This window comes from Tyto alba, unplaced genomic scaffold (genome assembly GCF_018691265.1).
Source record: "Tyto alba isolate M040663 unplaced genomic scaffold, T.alba_DEE_v4.0 Super-Scaffold_42, whole genome shotgun sequence".
NCBI classification, from domain to species: Eukaryota; Metazoa; Chordata; class Aves; order Strigiformes; family Tytonidae; genus Tyto; species Tyto alba.
The window spans coordinates 31,689,857-31,710,303 of record NW_024881318.1 but is presented as its reverse complement, the minus strand read 5'-3'; the positions used below and the strand labels follow the sequence as shown (position 1 = coordinate 31,710,303).

At 38.7% G+C, this 20,447-nt stretch overlaps 1 protein-coding gene across 4 annotated transcripts in view; it reads left to right on the top strand.

The window, feature by feature from the left end:
* The window catches only part of FCHO2 (FCH and mu domain containing endocytic adaptor 2), a 96,439-nt gene that overhangs the window by 8,964 nt on the left and 67,028 nt on the right, over positions 1-20,447 (top strand). For all 4 annotated transcript variants that reach the window (XM_033008685.2, XM_033008683.2, XM_033008684.2 and 1 more), the window contains exons 2-6: positions 2,233-2,324; positions 10,566-10,640; positions 12,002-12,143; positions 12,234-12,386; positions 16,352-16,456. In XM_033008685.2, coding sequence (XP_032864576.2) covers positions 2,233-2,324; positions 10,566-10,640; positions 12,002-12,143; positions 12,234-12,386; positions 16,352-16,456 — 567 coding nt within the window. The remainder of the gene's footprint in view (positions 1-2,232; positions 2,325-10,565; positions 10,641-12,001; positions 12,144-12,233; positions 12,387-16,351; positions 16,457-20,447) is intronic.

Sequence of the window (20,447 nt, the reverse complement as noted above, 5' to 3'; positions counted from 1 at the left end):
GCTACCTATTAGTGCACCAGTACTCAACATTATTGTGGGCTTCAAAATACGAGGAAAAATGGTTAGGTAAGAGTAAATGGGGAAATAAACTGTTTACACTGGTACTTGAAAGAGTAAGACAACATTAAAAAAAAATAAATTACATTTCCTACTAATTGGTGTTCTTTTCCTTCTTTTGTTTTTCAAACTTATAAAAACCTTACTCTATAGATAGTCTTTTTAGTTACCTGTCTTTTTATTTAGTTCTGCTTGTAGTTTTTATAGACCTTTCTTAATTGCACTTATGCTAAACTGATCCACATTTTGATGAAATTTTTCAGGTTACTACTTTCCGCAGCCTTAGGAACTGTGATTTTGTAGGTGTTTTTTCTTATTGTTCATTCTGTTAATTTGGTTTTGTTTTCTCTTGTGTTTGAAAGGAATAAAGCAAATAATCCTGGCTAGTAATCTGAATTAAATTGCCTTCAGTCATCTGTTACTTGTAAATTTATGTGTCTGTGTGGTGTCCTTTACGGCAACTTGCTATATTATTGACTGATGTATTATCTAGTGCAGTTAACACTTAACAGAAGTGGGCCTACTGCTGTGGCTGTTCCAAAGTTCTTCCATCCACCCATGGCTGCTTCCACTTACTTAAGCTGGCAGATCCCTTGTGCCTGCCTTCTCCTTGCTCCTACCTCTTCTGCTGAGCAATGCAGATGTTCATGTCCTCATAGTGATCTGGAGCACCGATCTTTATTTTTATTTGCCAGCTTTATTTTTCAGCTCTACAATTTCCCTGATCAGGTGCACCTTATCGCTGCACAGACTTGTCCAGAACAGAAAGGGCAGAATTGTTTGGAGGAGTCTATGACCAAACCTTCAGGCTTCTCTCACTGGAGATGTAGAGCTGCTGTTGTGAAAATTCCAGGATTTTAGGAAGGATGTTAAGATCCTTGAATGCATCCAGAGGAGGGCAACAAAGCTGGTGAAAGGGCTGGAGAGTGTCCTACGAGGAGCAGCTGAGGACTCTGGGTTTGTCTAGTTTGGAGAAAAGGAGGCTGAGGGGCGACCTCATTGCTCTCTGCAGCTCCCTGAGGAGGTCAAGGTGCTGAGCTCTTCTCCCTGGGATCCAGTGACGGGACGTGTGGGAATGGCTTAAAGCTGCACCAGGGGAGGTTTAGACTGGACATCAGGAAGCATTTCTTTACCAAGGGAGTGGACAAACACTGGAACAGGCTTCCTGGGGAGGTGGTTGATGCCCCCAGCCTGCCAATGTTTGAGGCATTAGGACATGCTTTAACTTCTGGTCAGCCCTGAAGTGGTCAGGCAGTTGGACTAGATGATCATTGGAGATCCCTTGCATCTGAACTATTTTATTACATCTTTCTTTCCCTTCCACTCTGAACATGCATGCAGTTCTCCTGAGGTCATGCTTCTGCATCTTCTGTAGCAGCAGTGTTATGGTTCTGAAGCTTTTGTCAGGAAGGAGTAGAATGGATAGTTCGACAGCAGAACTTTTATTGTAGCAGTGCTATTATGCTGTGCCTTGCCTCGCCTTCCTTTCATTTCTATTGTTGCTTCCTCCTGTCTGGAGGAAGTTCACCATGGTGCCAGAGGTGATAAGCTGGCTAAGTTTATTAATCAGTTTTTAGGGCAGTGTCTCAGTTCTGATGGTGAGGTACACCTTACACGTTGCAAAATGTTACGTCTTAAAACTACATTTAAGAATAGTCAAGGGGAAGCTACCTGTGAGAAGGAAGAGATTAATGATTTTTTTTTAACAGATTTTACAAAAAAAAAAACAGAGGAAGATACATTAAGTGTGAAGAATTGGGGAAGCAGGATGTCCAGTGATCCCACAGTGTGAATTTTAGTTCATGGAAAATAATGAAAAATATGAGAGAATTAAGAGAGAGTACAATGTTAAGTATGTATTTAATAAGATGGGAAATAAAAGAATGCAAGACCTGCAGAAGTCTAGAAAATAAATGGCTTTGAATGTAGCCTAGAAATATGAAATAAGAGTTATCATTAGAAGGGTAGTGTTAATTGCTGAGGTGATTTTAGTTTGTTTTACACATAGAGGATTGAAGGGAACCAGCAGTAACTGGTAAAAAGCTGAAGCATTACAAATCCTTCACTTCATGGAACTTGATCAGTTATTAAAATGTATAGGTTCTATATGCTTTGTTCTGTAATTGCTTTATCATATTGTGTTTCATAGTTCTACTTTCTTTTTATTATCTTTAGGGAGAAAGGAACAATGGCTTTGATGTCCTCTATCACAACATGAAACATGGACATTTGTCAACAAAAGACTTGGCAGACTTTATAAGAGAAAGGTAAGTATTCATCTTTGATATTCCTGGCTCTTCTGTTTGTGGTTTTTATTTAAGTTTATCATTATGTTTAACAGTAACATGCAAAATATGTAAAAATGAGTGAGCATTTTAAAATGTCTCTTATATTCTACAAGAATGTTTAGGTTTATTCCATTCACTTAGAACTGAATAGTGACTTTTAAGCATAAATTAGTGACAGGCTTCTGATTTTTCAGGCTTTAATTAAAAAACAAGAGTAAAAAGCTAGGAGTATCACATTAGGTGTACAGCAGTTTAATTAAATTAATCCCAATTTTTCATTGTGTTTGGAAGGAAAGTAATAATGTAAAGTAGCAAAAATTATCAGTCTTACAAAGTTTTTGACCATAGATATAGAATTAGGGTATTAACAACCACTAGTATGATCTTAAAAAATTATACTTTCAAATTCAGACATTGAGAAACTAGGTTTGTTAAAGAAAAGGGAGTGATAAGTAGGGGCAATAAAATAATATGCAGAAAATAATGTAGGTTCTTCTCCATGAGATAAAAGGGGCAGAACTGAAATCTGCAGATATGACAACTTCCAGAACAGATGACCTAGTGCTGGTTTCTGTTCTCCTTTGTTAAAGGAGACTGCTGTTGCTACGTTAAACATAAGAATTTCCATTCTGAATGAAGTTTATTGTATGTCTGCTTCAGAATTTTGTCTTAATTCAGTTACTGACACCAGATGATGTATGGAAAAGACTTGCACAAGACTGACTGAGGACCTATTTCAGTGAAGATTTATTGCAGTAAAAGCAGTACAAAAAACTAGCTTTTATTTTCTGGAATTTTTCATCAAAATCTCAGTTTTGGCCTCAAATATATCTCAACAAAGAATTTCTTTGAAATTCCACAAAGTATGACCAGCACAAATCTGGCAGGTAGTCATTTGCACTGACATTTGTATAATTTCGAAGTGAATTGGAGAAAATTACAAAAATCTTTCCACTGAGCAGAAACGGGTGAGTCCCAGAGTCCACGTGTGATGGGCAGTCTCTTGTTGGAAGGACTATACAACCTAAGGAATCTTGTGTTCGAAGAATCCCTGATTCCAGAGAACACATTATGAAGCCAGACAGCATTCCAGTGAAATCCTATGTTGGATTGAGCAGAGGGATATCACAATGTTCATGTTTAGTATGAAATGCTTAAGGCTTCACAAGCTTGTACTTTTAATATTTACTGTTACAAATGTTTGCCTCGTTATCTTTGTGAGTGGCTGGATCTCTCCTTTGAAACCTGCTTTGATTTTTGGAATCACTGTTTTTATAGCACTAAGTCATAGACTTAAACTGTACATCACCTGGACACATTTAATTTTATTAGTTTTACATCAGTTGCATCTTGATTTACCTCCATATTTAGATCAGAAGTGCTCTCACTCACTGCTTCTTACCTCCTTTATGTTGTATTCTTTGGGCATGCTCCATTTTATTCACATTGGCTTTAAGGAGAAAGGTCTTAGGTAAATGGGTAAAAATAACTTGATGTTGTATCTTGGCTTAGATTCTTTGCTTTATTATAGAGACATAAATAAAACTTGACAGTTTATTCTACACAAAATTCCTATTACAAACAAAGTGATGTTCTAGTATAAAATATTTTTCACTCTAAGTTCCTACAAATTAAATTTTAAATGAGATGTGCCTTTGCAAACAGTAAATAAAATATCTGGACCTTTCTCCATGCATTAAAAAAGTTTCCACTGAAGTTTCTGCTAATTAATTCTATTGATGTGTAAAGAAGGAGACATTTTTTTTCTCAGTTAAACAAGTTTAAATAATGTTTAAGATTAAAAGTTGATGACAGTGTAGGAAAACATGAGAATTCACATGGGCACTTGATCCTGAGTGAGTGATCAACAAATTTATTTTCTGTTCTTCTGCATGGATCAGGGTGTGCCAAAGAGACATGCAGCCATCTCTTTGGTAAAATATATGAAAAAAATCAGTTCTTATTAGCACATGGAGGTTCACTAGAATCTTGGTGCTACATTTTAATTTATTTGACAAGGCTTCAATATAGTTCCTTAAAAGCAACTTGCCCAGGAATTGGAAAACAGCTGTCAGTGATGCAGACCAGCAGCAGTAAGTTCAGTTGTTTCCAATGGCTTTCTCACATCAGGATATTAAACCTGGTATCCTATCTGTTCCATTGTGTTTTCTACAGCACCACTTTACTGATGAATCTCAGTACGCCAGGCTGGCATTAAAAAAAAGCAGTTGAATGCCAAATAGGTACTTCTTTTCAAGTGAGAGGTGCATCACTGATAAATCATAGCCTAAGCTAGTGGTATTTTGTTGCATATAGTTTCTAGTTTCAAAGAAATAGATGGACTTTAAATATTTGTTGTTCTTACTTTAGTAAAAATGTTTGAGTGTCCATATCTAGGCAGTAAAGTCCTTCACTACCATTGTGAAGTTACTGTGTGATGTCAGTTGATTTCCCAGGAAGTCAGTATAGTTCAGTAGCACACATTTATTCACATAGGTCAATTTTTTTATCTCAGAAGAAATTGGATTGAGCAATACTTCAACAGTATTTTACAACAGTTCAATTGTTTTGACCATGTTCTATTTTTCATCTTTGAATATTGCAAAGAAATTAAGACACACAATTATCTGTAGCACAAAATTATCTGTTCCCTTCCTTCCTCCACAGATTATAGTCTGAATACTGTTTTGCAGTGCTGTGTTCTGCTAGAAATATTTAAGTGGATGAATAACATTTATTAGGAGCCTCCTAAATCTAGTGGGTTTATGTGCTTTTATATACCCAATTTTCTGAAATGATCCCTATGAAAACTAAACTTACATGCATTTGAACTTTCTTCATATCCATCCTTCTATTACCTTTCAACATACTGGCTTTTTTTTTCAGAAGTGGAGACATAGAAGAGTGAAAACTGAAAACTGCTGGATAGGTAGAGGAGACAGATCTGAGTTGGTGATAGAATCATAGAATAGAATGGTTTGGTTTGGAAGGGACCTTAAAGATCATCTAGTTACAACCCCCTGCCATGGGCAGGAACACTTTCTACTACACCAGGTTGCTCAAAGCCCCGTTCAACCTGGCCTTGAACCCTTCCAGGGAGGGGGCAGCCACAGCTACTCTGGGCAACCTGTGCCAGTGTCTCACCACCCTCACAGGAAATAATTTCTTCCTTATATCTAACCTAAATCTACCCTCTTTCAGTTCAGAACCATTACTCCTTGTCCGATCACTACACTCCCTGACAAAGAGTCCCTCCTCACTTTTCCTGTAGGCCCCCTTTAAGTACTGGAATGCTGCTAGAAGGTCTCCCCTGAGCCTTCTCCAGGCTGAACAACCCCAATTCTCTCAGTCTGTTCTTGTAGGGGAGGTGCTCCACCCCCTGATGGTTTTTGTGGCCTTCCTCTGGACCTGCTCAAGCAGGTCCGTGTCCTTCTTATACTGGGGGCCCGAGAGCTGGACACGGTACTCCAGGTGGGGTCTCACGAGTGCAGAGTAGAGGGGGAGAATCCCCTCCCTTGACCCGCTGGCCACACTTCTCTTGATGCAGCCCAGCTCATGGCTTTCTGGGCTGCGAGTGCACATTGCTGCTCATAGTCAGTTTTCCATCCACTAATACCCTCCAAGTCCTTCTCCACAGGGCTGCTCTCAATTTGCTCATCACCCAGCCTTTATTTGTGCTTGGGATTGCCCTGAGACATGTGTAGGACCTTGCCCTTGGCCTTGTTGAACTTCATGAGGTTCACCCTGGCCCACCTCTCCAGCCTGTCAAGGTCTCTCTGGATGGCATCCCTGCCCTCCAGTGTGTTAACCACACCACACAGATTGGTGTTGTCAGCAAACTTGCTGAGGGTGCCCTCAGTCCCACTGTCCATATTTCAAACAGCGATGTTAAACAGCACCGGTCCTAATACTGACACCTGAGGAATGCCACTCATCACTTCTCTCCACTCAGACATTGGGCTGTTGACTGCAATTCTTTGAGTGTAACCATCCATCCAATTCCTTATTCGCAGAGTGGTCCATCCATCAAGTCCATGTCTCTCTGCTGTGGTTCAAGCCCAGAGGGCAACTGAGTACCACATAGCCACTCTCTCAATCTTCCCCCTCCCCTGGTAGGATGGGGAGGAGAAAATATAACAAAAGGCTCAGGAATCAAGACAAGGAGAGGTAGGGATGACTCACTAATTATGGTCACAGGTAAAAGACAGACATGATTTGGGAAAAAAGGAGAACCATCAATTTAATTTGAACACCACCGCCATTAATGTACCAATCAAATCAGAGTAGGATAATGAGAAATACAACCACATTTAAAAAAAAAAAAAAAATCTCCCCACCCCTCCATTCTTCCTGGTCTCAGCTTTGCCTCTGATTTTCTCTACCTCCTCCCTGCTAGCGGATCAGGGGACAGGGAATGGGGGTTGCAGTCAGTTCATCACCTGTTGTTTCTGTCACTTCTTCTTCCTCAGGGGTAGGATTCACCATCTTCTGCTCTAGTATGGGGTTTCTCGCAGAGGAGACGGTCCTCCACGAACTTCTCTGACATGAGTCCTTCCAACAGGCCTGCAGTTCTTCATGAACTGCTTTAGTGTGGGTTCCTTCCATGGGCTGCAGTCCTCCCAGCGACAGACTGCTCCAGTGGGAGCTTCCCTCAGACTCTTGGCCTTCTTTGGGCCCAGCCACCTGCTCCAGCACGGGGTCTTCCACAGGCTGCAGGTGGGCATTTGCTCCACCGTTTACCTCCACATGCTGCAGGGGGACAGTCTGTTGTCTCACCATGGGCTGCAGGGGAGTCACTGCTCCAGCACACCTCGCCTTCCTCCTTCTTCAGTGACCTTGGTATCTGCATAAGTGTTTCCCTCACTCTTCCTCCAGTCTCTGCTTCAGGTTCCCCTTCTTAAATATGTTATCACAGAGGCACAACCACCATTGCTGTTTGGCTTGGCCTCAGCCAGAGGTGGGTCCGACTTGGAGCTTGGGGAGCTTCTAGCAGCTTCTCACAGGACCCCCTCCCTGTAGCCCCTCTCCCGCTACCAAAACTGACCACATAAACTCAATACACTCTCCAGTTTAGAGGCAAAGATGTTGAGTGGAACAGTGTCAAGTGCTTTGCACAACTCCAAGTAGATGATGTCAGTTGCTCTTCCCTTATCCACCAATGCTGTAACTCCATTGTAGAAGGCCACCAATTTTGTCAGGCACAGTTTGCCCTTGGTGAAGCCATATTGACTGTCACCGATCACCTCCTTATTTTCCATGTGCCCTAGCATAGTTTTCAGGAGGATCTGCTCCATGATCTTGCCGGGCACATAGGTGAGACTGACTGGCTTGTAGTTCCCCAGGTCTTCATTTTTTCATTTTTTAAAAATGGGAGTTATGTTTCCTCTTCTCTGGTCAGAGGGAACTTTGCTGGACTGCCACAACTTCTCAAATATGATGGATAGTGGCTTATCCACTTCATCTGGCAGTTCCCTCAGGACTTACAGATGCATTTCATTAGGTCCCATGGACTTGTGCAGCTTCAGGTTCCTTAGATGGTCTCAGTCCTGATCTCCTACAGTGGGTGGTTCTTCATTCTCCCAGTCCCTGCCTTAGCATTCTGCAATTTGGGCAGTGTGGCTGGAGCCCTTGCCAGAGAAGACTGTGTTCAAAAAAGTCATTGAGTACCTCAGCCTTCTCCATATCCTGGGTAACCACGTCTTGTTTCCTTCCAGAGAGGACCCATATTTTCCCAAGTCTTTCTTTTATCACCAATGTACTTACAGAAGCTTTTTTGTTGCCCTTGATGTCCCTGGCCAGATTTAATTCTATCAGGGCTTTGGTCTTCCTAACCTGATCCCTGGCAGCTCAGACAGTTTCTGTGTTTCTCCAAGGCTATCTGTCATTGCTTCCACCCTCTTCAGGCTTCCTTTTTATGCTTGAGCTTGTCCAGGAGCTCCTTGTTCATCCATGCAGTCATCCTGGTGTTCTTACTTGAGTTCCTCTTTGTTGGTATGTGTCACTCTTGAGCTTGGAGGAGGTGATCCTTGAATATTAACCAGCTTTCTGGGACTCCTCTTCCCTCCAGGGCTTTATCCCATGTTACTCTGCCAAGCAGATCCCTGAAGCAGCCCAAGTCTGCTCTCCCGAAGTCCAGGGTAACGAGCATGCTGTGCACCCTCCTCGTTGCCCTAAGGATCTTGAACTCCACTATTTCATGGTCACTGCAGCCAAGGCTGCCCTTGAGCTTTGCACACTCCACCAGCCCCTCCTTGGTGAGAACAAGGTCCAGCATAGCATCTCTCCTTGCTGGTTCCTCTATCACTTGGAGAAGGAAGTTGTCATCAACACATTCCAGGAACCACCTGAATTGCTTATGCCCTGCTGTGTTGTCCCTCCAACATACAAAGGTGGTTGAAGTCCCCCATGAGGACCAGGGTGTGTGAACATGAGGCTGCTCCTATCTGTCTACAGAGAGTCTCATTTGCTTGATCTTTCTGGTCAGGTGGCCTGTAGCAGACCCCTGTCTCCTGTCCCTGCCTTACCTTTAATCCTGACCCATAAGCTCTCAGTTGGCTCCTCACCAATCCCCAGGCAGAGCTCCATGCACTCCAGCTGGTTGTTTATATAGAGGGTGACAAACCTCCTTGTCTCCCCTGCCGGTCCTTCCTGAAGATCCTGTATCCTTCCATTCCAACACTCCAGTCCTAGGAACCATCCCACCATGTCTCCATGATGCCAATAAGATCGTAACCTTGCAGGCATGTGCACATCTCCACCTCCTCTTGTTTATTCCCCATGCTACATGCATCTGCATAGAGTCATTTAAGTTGTGTCCATGGTGACGCTGACTTACTGGCTGGAATTCCTCTGTGCTGCTCTTCAGGTGCTCTCCTGCTGCCCTGTGACCCCTCTCCAGGCTCTGGGCATCCTCTGCTGGCACTGCCATCAAACTGATAGGAGTGGAAGAGTTGAGGTTCCCCTCCTCCAGCAACTTTAGTTTAAATCCCTCTTCACCATCTTGGCAAGCCTATGACCAAAGATGTTCTTCCCCTTCTCTGACAGATGGACCCCATCAGCCCCCAGTAGGCCAGGTTTCTCAAAGCGAGTGCCATGGTCTAAGCAGCCAAATCCCTGACAGTGGCACCAGTCCTGTAACCAATTGTTGATTTGCCAGATTTGACTGGTCCTTTCAGACCCCTTCCCTTTGACTGGGAGGACTGATGAAAAAACTACCAGTTATCCAGAGACCCTTACTGCCGCTCCCAGGGCTCTGTAATCCATGGTACTCCTCAGACTGCTCTTGGCTATATGATTGGTGCCCACATGAAACAACAGCAGTGGATAATAACGTATAGAAAATATAGAAACAAATAATAGAAAATAGTGTGTATCATTACCTTAGTAATAGGAGGGTGAGGAAGATTGATGCGGAAAGGACTTGTAGGGAGTCACTGCTGTGGTATGTTGTGTGTGACTGCTATTCCTTGGCAATTGCCCTAGCAGAGGCTCTAAGGAGGAAATCTCTGCTGACCCTTGGATTTTGAATCTCCAGAAGACAAAGCTGTGGATTTGAGTGAAGGAAAATATAACAAAACTTTATGTAGGGAAGAGGTTTTCCGAAATAAATCACAATGTATCGAGACACCTTTAAAAATTAGTATAAAGAGTAGAATACAGTACTTTTCATTGCATGTTATTTTACTGTTTTCCAACACTATGCAAAGAACTTAAATAAACAAAAAAACAACCCCCCCTCTCTACAAAAAGACTAGACAGGAATCCATTTTATTTAATTTGATTGCTCAGTAAGGATTCAGTTTGTTTATATTAATATTTACATTATGAATGTATTTGATTTTGTTGCTCTGTAACTCTCTGGTGTTTAGACAGTGCTAGACAGGTCAATGTTCTGTCACTTTGTTCTGACTGTTACTAAAGAATGTTAAAGGCAAAGGGGAGCAGCAGAGCATATAAGAAGGAGAAACTTGTCTTTTTTAGATCTTGAGTCCCTGGGCTTTACTTGTTTCTGTTCCCTGCAACATTCTGTCACAGGGTTCTTAGATGATTTTTTTAAAATATACTTCTGTGATTTTGCGTGTGGTTTTTGAGGGGTCATTAAAGTGGAGTAATTTTCAGCTAAAGTAAAAAGTCCTCTGTTTGCACCTTTAGCATGCATATTCATCTGTCTTCAGATATCTTCAAAATTTCAATTATGCTTTTGATGGCTTTCTTTGACAGGGCTACAATAGAGGAGGCATATTCAAGGTCAATGACAAAACTAGCCAAATCTGCGAGCAATTACACACAACTCGGGTAAGTAATTGTACATAAGAGAGAAATAAATAACTGCATACATGCTAAGAATCGAGTCTGATTCTGAATGTTTCATGGATGATGTTGAAGGTAGCATAAATTTGCCACCTTTAAAAATGATTGTTCGTTCTTCAGTAACCATGCAAAATATACAGCTATGACAAAAACAAAGACAGTACAGTTCTTTATTCACAATTTAAAAGAAAACAAAGCTCTATCATGGAGAGCCTGCCTGTTTCTTTGTGTTTAAGGTTGAGTTCTTATCAGACATAATAAAGAATGTGACTTTCTGTTCTGTGCTCCCAAACCTATGGTAATTACTCTGAAGAGAGAACATATAGTTGGCAAATGTGGCAGTAAATTTATTTGTTTCTATTAGTTCTGCTTTCTGGAGTGTTATCTCTGTCCTCAGAAATGTTAAGAAAGACATTTTTCAATAGATTTATTCCTTAGTTTAATTAAAGTTTTATACAAGGTATATGTTTTTAAAAACTGAAATGATTAATGGATGTTTTTTCATTAGAAGGATTATGCCAATGAGAACTCAGACTTCTTAGATGAGGCTAGGGTTTTTTTTTTATTTGTTGTAAACACAACTAGAAATGTGGGGAGCTTTCATCAGTGGATAGTTTGATATCATTTGTTACTACTCTTCAGAGATTCTGTATCTGCATGTTAGTTTGAACATCAGTGCTTTAAAGGCTATTGTATAGTATTGATTTTTCAGCAACATTCACCCGGAAACTGAAGTAGGAGTGAGTCTTTAGAATGGCTGGAGAAGTCCATTCAGTATAGAAATCTGAATCTGAGGAATTACCTGTCCCCCAGCTTCCTTTGCCATATGGTTAATCTCTGTTAATCAGTAAATCCCTTCTAGTGGCAGACCATTTTTGCCAATATTTTTTTCCTGCATCTTGTGGCTGTAATGATGTAGAACAACTGGAAACTTAACTAACCAAGTAATTTCTGATTTGTTTGCATTATTCAAATATACACATGAAAATAGTTCCATATGTTGAATTATTTTGAGCTGCTCTTGCATCATCTTTAGGAATACCACTTGGCATTATTGTGTGCTGATGATAGAGAATATTAGTGAGTAAAACACAGCAAAGTTCACTTAGAGTCAATACAGGTAAAACATAAAACATGGAAAAATTAGTAGACAGAATCCCAAGTATGCTTGGAACATATTTAGTAAGAATTTATAGCAGTTGGGTGTTTCTTTGTTTCAGTTTTAGGAACAGAAGTGAGCTTCTGTAAACTTATCAATTATACTTTAACACTATTTAAAAAAAAATAATAGCCAACTAAAAGGAAAAAATCTACATGAATACTAAATACTATTTTCCTCAATCTAGGACATTTGCTCCAGTTTGGGATGTTTTCAAAACCTCAACAGAAAAACTAGCAAGCTGTCACTTGGATCTTGTGCGGAGATTACAAGAGCTAATAAAAGAAGTTCATAAGTATGGAGATGAACAAATCAAAGCTTATAAAAAGGTTAATGTTTTTTTTCTTAAGCATGTCCAGTGACTTGTTAACATTAAAATTAAAATGATTTGGTTTTGACAACCATGTGATATTTGGCAGACTAAAGATGATGTTTCGGGAACATTGGAAGCTGTGCAAAATATTCAAAGTATCACTCAGGCCTTACAGAAATCAAAGGAAAACTACAATGCAAAGTGTGTCGAACAAGAACGTTTGAAAAAGGAAGGAGCAACACAGAGAGAAGTTGATAAGGTAGTTCTGTGACATCTTTAATTCATTGTGCTGTCAATCAGTAACACATTCACCTTGTATTAGTAAATGAAATGCTCAGAAAGGGCTAAAAGTAGTTAAAAGTGGTAGTTGTGACTACCTCATAATGTGCATGATATTTTGAATATCTAATTATGTTTTGTTTACACTTACTTCCTTATCTGTTCTAACTGCACTGCAGTTCTCATTCTTTATTTTGTGAATACCTGCATCATATGTAATTTTGTTTAGTGGCTTTTACAGAAGTTGTGTATAATTATTTCAGCATCTGTTATGTTTTTGGATATATTTCCGTAGGTAAATACGCAAACACTCAATGCACTTGTTATTGAATTAAGGAGTAGGAGGCTTTGTGTTGTCCCTTCAGTGAGACGAAGTAGCTAATTAGAGAAGTATTTGAAGTATGTTCCATTAAGAAGAAAAACAAGTTAACATTACTTTCAGTGCTAATTTAAATAATTCCAATTTCATGGTCCAAAACCCCAGGGGATGAGTATCTTGATGTTGTATTTAGTACTGTCCTTAGATTATGCTGGAGTTCGATCCATTCACAAAATCACAAAATGGCTGAGTTTGGAAGGGACATCTGGAAGTCATCCTGTGCAATCCTGCTGCTCAAGTTGGGGGCACCTAGAGCTGGTTGCCCAGGATGATATCCAGATGGCTTTTGAAGATCTCCAAGGATGGAGACTCCGCAACCTCTCTGGGCACCCTGTTCCACTGCTCAGTCACCCGCATAGCAAAGTATTGTTTCCTGCTGTCCTGATGAAACACCTCCTGTGTTTCAGTTTGTGCCCATTGCCTCTGGTTCTGTCATTGGGCACCACTGGAAACAGCCTGGCTCTGTCTTCTGTGTACCCTCCATGCAGCTATTTATATACATTGGTAAGATCCCTCACTGAGCCTTCCCTTCTCCAGGCTGAATAGTCTCAGCTCTCTCAGCCTTTCCTCATAGAAGAGATGCTTCTGTCCCTTTGTCATCTTAGTGGCCCTTTACTGGACTCTCTTCAGCGTGTGCTTGTTTCTCTTGCAATGGACAACTCAGAACTGGACACAGTACTACAGGTGCAGCCTCACCAGTGCTGAGTAGAGCAGCAGGATCACCTCCCTTGACCTGACATCACTGTAATGTTTTCCTGTTTTCAGGAAACCAAGTAGTAGAGGAAAGAGGTCATATTTCCCTGTATCTAACTATGTATTCTCTTTTTAAACTTGGTGCCTCTGCCTATTTCCATTTCAATTACTTGATCTGTGTAGGACTCTCTTCTTGTTAGAATGATCTTAGTACCTTTTATACTGCTATCTTAGTGGAGCAGATATAGTTGATTATTGCTTTTTCATGAAAGTGATCCTGACCATGTTCTGATTCTTTCATCTTTAATATAAATCTAGCTTTTTTTTCATAGCTTCTGGCTCAAATGACAATCAGTGTTGGACTCTAGATGTGTTTTCCTGCCAATGTATTCAAAGTATAAATTTTCTGAATTCTTGTAAATAGATTGAAACTTCTTAGTAGAAAAAGTTGACTTAATGAAAGGCTTGTTTTTAACATGTAACATTATCCTTGATCACCTGGAAACAAAATAATGTTTATTCTGACTGATGCCTACATGAGAAGGGAGAAACAGGAAGCACTGTAGGATGACAAACATTCTTTACCGTTTTATGCATCTTCCCTCGATACTTCTGTTTGAACAATTAAGCCATAGTTGAATGCTCTCCAAGCAGTTAAAAATTGTTTCCAGTGGGAGCAGGTAACTGTGACCATCACATGTCTTCAGTCATGTCTTTATTCAAATTTTCACTTGTAATTTCAGAGACATGGTGGCAAAGATTATATTAATTTATTTTTTCTTTGGCAGAGAGTAGGTTTTAGGTGTATTGCTTTTAGGACAACGTGAATGATGAGAAATCTGAGACCTTGCAACTTTCATTGCAGCTGAAAGTGTTAACTTGTGTAATAATTTCCTGTTGTTCTCTGACATGTGAACTTCTCTATTTATAGTGACTTGACAAAAAATTCTTGACTGATCCTTATTCTTTCAGTTACTGTAAATCTGCTAAATAGAGTTCTAGCAATTGCTGCACCTGAGAATAGGCACATCCTGTTTTCAGAAGAGATTACTAGTTAATCATACAATGTTCACATGCTTTATTTTGTCTGTCCTGCTGAGTAGTTGGTTTTTGTAGATGCTCTTCAGCACATAACACTCAGATTCTGCTCATCATTAAACATGATTACAAGAGACAGAGAATGTTTTGATTTTGTCAAAATCCCATGCATATGGGGTTCAGTTACATAATGCTTTATGAAAAAACTTATTTCTGGAATCTCTTTCCTTTTCAATGGTTAAATTTGGAATCATCTTATTGCAATTCAGACTTAATTATTTTTAAAAGCAAGTTTCATAGAGCACCTTATACATTCAGTGTTGTTAATGGCATTTGGAAAACAAGATAGACTGTTTTCTTGTGAATTCTCTTGTGTGAATGTGCAAGAGTGAGAATCATGAAGTAAAACTGGGGACAGGTAACAGATGGGTTTCGTACAACCTGTCATGGTCTCCTTTTAATGCCTAGAGGATCCATATTCTTCATGCAGTAAAGTATTTTCAGGCTCTGTTACGCTGGTTTTAGAAGACTACGTGACTAATATCTGCTTAAGCTTTCTTTGTAACTGGAATAAAGGAACTAAAGCTTTGATTCCTCTTCATTTGAAGTCCTAGCTGATGTTTCCCCAGGTGAACAAGTGCTAATGCTATAGTATTACTCATATTTTTCAGTTATTTTTCTGTTGGAAATTGCAGAATATAACTCTCTTTTTTCCAGAGGGCATCTTTGTATAATTCATTTGAAAGTTGTAGATAGTGGTCAACTTTACAAGTCATTTGAAGTGAGAAATAGTTTCTGGTTTTACTGTGAGACAGATGAAATTAATTTGAAAGAGGAGAGGAGAGCTATTCAGAACTAGAACAAATAGTAAATACACAGCTGTCTTTACTGATGTCATTAACAATTCAGGAATACTTTTGAGTCACAGCTGATGGCAAAGTTCAATGAGATAAAGTGAGCAAGTTGAACAAAGAAGCTGGAAAAAAAAGATTATTTTTATATTCATTGGCTTTTAACTTGGAAATAGCAAGGATATCAAAGGTTTAAAAAACTCGCATGTCATGTTTGTCATGCTGTAAACTTTGAAAATAACTTTTTCTCTACCAGAATCACTTCATTCAGTTTTGTTCTCCATGTAATGCTGGGATTCTCTTGCATTTTGTTTTGTCTTTTAAGAAAACTCTCAGAGAGATGATTTTGGTTTATTAGCAACAATAATAATAATAAAAATCAATCCATTATAAAGCCAAAAGGACTATTATAAACAACACTGAGCTGTGTAAATCAAGCCATCAGTATGCATTAACTTCACTTTCAAATATTTTGTAATCTTAAAATTTCCATTGATTGCCTGTACTTTTGAATTTCTGAATTTCTAACAGAGAACTGTGCTTTTTTTTTTCTTTTTTCACCATTGACTCTTTCAGAATTGCACAAGTAACTGTTCATTCTGTATTCCAACCCTGCTTTCTTCCTGTTTTTCTGTTACAGATCTGAATATTTGACAAGAGCCAATTAGTTAACTTCAGCAATACAAATTTGATTTCAAAATAAGTATATTATAAATTTGTCATTGCTGATAAGGGGAGGGGATTTGAATGAGGTAATTCCTTTGTTACCTTTTTATGTGGTTTATTTATAGCTTGAAATAAAAATTTCTATTGCCCTGAATCTGAGTTATTTGGTGGTGAAATTTTGTTATGACACTTCACTGTTTTGGTATTTCCCTGAATACCTTTCATAGATCATCATAGACTTTCTTTTAATAGTGACTTTAAAAACCTTGGATCAGATTGTACGCATGACATTTGACACTTTTTTGTACTGGTCTACAGGCAGCGGTTAAATCAAAAAAAGCTACAGATACCTACAAACTATATGTAGAGAAATATGCTGCATTTAAATCTGATTTTGAACAGAAAATGACAGAAACTGCACAGGTAAGTGTTACAGAAAATTAGTTACCTTTAAAATAGATTCATATATGCTATTTCATCTCTGAAGACATCTGAAATCAAAGCTTTTGAAAAAATGGTTTAAGATAGAATGATCTCCTTTGGTAATTGATATGAACAACAATGTCAGAAATAGTATGCTTGAAGGGCAGACACTAACCATGTATGTTGTGATGACCCTGTCCTCAAATGACACAGTTGAGCACTAGCACTCTAGAAAGACTTTGAAGAAATTTTTAAGAAGAAAACAAAATTAACTTCTGGAAGTATTGTAGATTCGTTGTGATAATATGTCAAATCCTGTGAATTGCTGGACAGCCAAAACTCATTCATAGGAGTTTTAATATTGGGATCCACCATGGTTTTTTAATTATCATTCCAGTGAAACACTTTAGTTACAGCATGTTAAAGTGTTTTCTCAGGGTTTACCTGAGGTTGTGAAAAGCCCTTACACCTGTTCAAGCTTCTGGTTTTTTTTTAAATATACTTTTTAACCTGTTTTTCAGAGGATATCAAGCTCTCTGTATCATTGCATATGCTGTTCCTTGTTATGTTTTCCAGCTTCTTTTTCAAATCTACTGAAAGCAGACTTTCTTTCACTGCCTCAGATTTCAAAAAGCAAACTTAATCATTTCTACTTTTAGTACTATTAGTTGAGGAGTGGTTGACATATTTATTTATATCTGATTCTTGGTTTAGTAAAGCTTTTACAAGGTAGTAATTTTCTCTTTGGTTGAAAATTCATTGCTTCATTGGTTTAAAAGATTAATTTTTAGGCATGGCTGGAATTATTAGGGAGTTTCAGTCATACTTGTATTTTTAACATATAAGTGGGTAAGTGTTAGTGTTTTACTTAAGCCATTGAAAGTTAAGATTTCACAGCATGGGGACTGTGTAGGTTGACATGTAAAAAGCCACCCCGTCCTAAACTGTAAACTGCTTTCCTACTTTGAATTTGATCTAGTTCATCTCTGAATAGATACTCAACACATCTGTTAAAGAAAGGATACCACATACATTGCATACCGGAACTCTTCCTTTTCACCCCCCAGTCCAGGCATTTGCAACAAAGAAGTGCGCAGACATGCTACTGCAAAGTTCTGCTTTTAACATGACTGTTACATTAGGACTCTTGAGAACCTTTCATTGAAGAGTTTGCAGAAGACATCTTTTTGTGCAATATCCTGACTCAGTTCTGGTTTAAGGAGCTGTACTCCCTATGCTTTTCTTTTTAGTTTGAGTTAATTTTGGTCACGTACATTATTTTTCTCTTCTTTTAAAATATCTGTGACTTTTAAATGCTTGGGTTTTTCAATTGTGGAGTATACAACAGTGGTGATTGCAGTTACTCAGTAGGATAAAAAGGCTTTATTAAAAATAAAAGTTCAACAAGAAGATTCATGGGTACTGTGGCCGTAAGGCCTGTTGCACTTCTCTGTCATCGCTGATGTGTGAAGTTGTGTTTTCAGTATGCATTTTAAGTTAGTATTTCTCTCAAAAGTAGCAGTTGTCCTGTTTCCTTGCTGCTTCCTTTGTCAAGTATTTGTGCAAGGAACTACCTTGTAGAACTAATCCAACTAAAACTAATGTATGAAGGAAGGTTGGCTTTAACCCAGAAGAGATTTGTGGCCTAGTTTATTAAGAGATCACATGCGCATTTGTGCTGGCACAAAGGCAGAGGCAGTGTGGTAGCAAGGGTAGACAACTGCATCTTTAAGCTGGTTTAATGTGTGACGCTGGCCTGGAATCACTTGCATACGTGTCCACCTTACACATTTACATCTGTTGCCTTAACACTGTATGTCTCTCACTGTAATTTAAAATATTTGCATATCAGAAATCCCCAGGCAATTTGATTAGGATTAGGATTGGAACTGACATGGGTGATTACAATCACCTGAGAATTTTGGGTCTAGGCAACCTTTTCAAACTTAACTAATATGTATCTTAAACCAAACTTTGGAAACAAGTATAACAGCAACAAAAGAATCATTGGAGTGTAGCATTCTTCCTGGAGAGTTTCCAGAAATAAGAGTAAGTGGAATCAAACTGACATGTGAACACATACTGCTGCTACCCAAAATTATAACTTTTTTGCCGTGTTTCCGTTGATGTGACTACTCTGTATGCTCAGTAAGTGTTCTAGTGACTCTATCATTGTGTGGTTTGTATAAATTGTGGAGCAGCCTGACTTTTACTGTAGACCACACCTTTTGCTACAAAGAAATCAATGCCAGAAAAAATACTGAACTGTTCCATTTATTTGTCTCAAGTCATATACAAGTGTGACTCTTCTGGATCAAGAAGTTCCTGCCCTGTTTGTTATTTACCTTGTTCTGGAGGTTACTGAGTCCCCGCTGAAATAGATCCTGTGAATGGTTCTGATCCACTGCAGAACAAGTTCAGTCAGGTTCCTTTAAATCTTTATATAGTCTCACAGAAGCTGTCAGCTGTGTATTTCTTACCTTACAAGAGAGAGACTGTGTTTATAGCAGTTGACTTATTGCTCTCTGAAACAATAAGAAAAGAAATAATATTAATAACTTCAATAAGGTGGCCTTGCTAAATTGCACTGTAAACATGTCCCCAGTGAGCAAGAAAGCTGTGAGTAATGAAAAGTAGTTCTTGTTTAGCACTGACAGAAAATAAACATGAAGAGTATTTGAAATGGATTTTATTGTCAGTAGATTAGTGAAGGAAAATGTAAGGGCTTTTAGCAAGCAAATTAGCTGGGCTTTTCATTGTGTACTAAACAAACAGACAAAAAAAATGCATTTGAACAATCCACTACAACAAAAGGATGAGAAAAGTAACAGCTTATTTTGTATCTAGAGTCAGAATATGAAAGTGCTCTTTGTTTAGCTTTATTATTTGTGTACCAGGTAGGTGTTACGTATTTAAGCCAGGCTGATATGTAGAGAGAGGAAAGAAAGATTTTTACTATAGCAGATATTACATCTGGGAAAGCCTCACCATGTTTTTGGACTGCTTTGGTTTTTGGTGTATTTTTGGGGGGAAGAGGGTCAGTTAAGATCTTTTTGGGTTGGGTTTTTTCCCCTGTACAAAAGTGATACAAAGTAACCTTTCACTACAAACCACACTTGCCTAAATGTCCTTATTTCCTTAATTTCAACAACCCTTTTACTTAAAATTTAAATTTTAACGTGATAGTGGACACCTGGAAACTTTACACACCTGTCCACCTTGGACATGAAAATTAGCATTCTGCCAGTATAAGTGGCATCTGTAGGATTTAAGTGTAATTGTATAGATGCATCTGCAGTTTGATTGCAGGAGGGCTAATTTAAAGATGATGTGATAGGAAAAGTAACAACACACATTAATTTATGGAAGCCCACTTCTACATGAAGCACACCCTAGATTATCTTCATTTAGAGTACATTTCACTTGAAATGTACTAGTTCTGAAAACAAAATCAATGAGGAGTGTGAGCATTCTCAGCTGTTTCAGTCCAAAATCAGTTGGCTTAGTTTAAACCTGTCTTATACTGTTCATATACTGTTTTTCTGAGGCCAAACAGCTTGAGTTGCTGTGGTGTCATTCTAGATAACCATGTAGTAATGTTCTCACTTAGCTGTCCTTTTTTCTTAGTTGAACTTCACTGATCTTGTTTCATAAATTTTATGTATTTTCCCTCTTTTGTCATTTACTATCATCCCTGCAGTTATCAAAGTGAAGTGACTTGTGATACATGATTTTCAGGGGTTGAATTTTGAAACATGATCTTCCTAATCTTGAAATTCAAGTTATGGCTTTTGCTGCAATAAACCTGGAAGGTTTTATTGTGGTTAAAGAAGTAGGAAAATATAGGTCACTGTTGTTTAGAAACTGGATTTGACAGAAATTCCTCATGTTGAAAGATTTTTGTGAGTAAAGCTATATTTGCTATATTGCAATAATGGTAATATCTGCAATTGCTATGCAGTTCCTAGGAAAACATGATGTCTTATTTGAC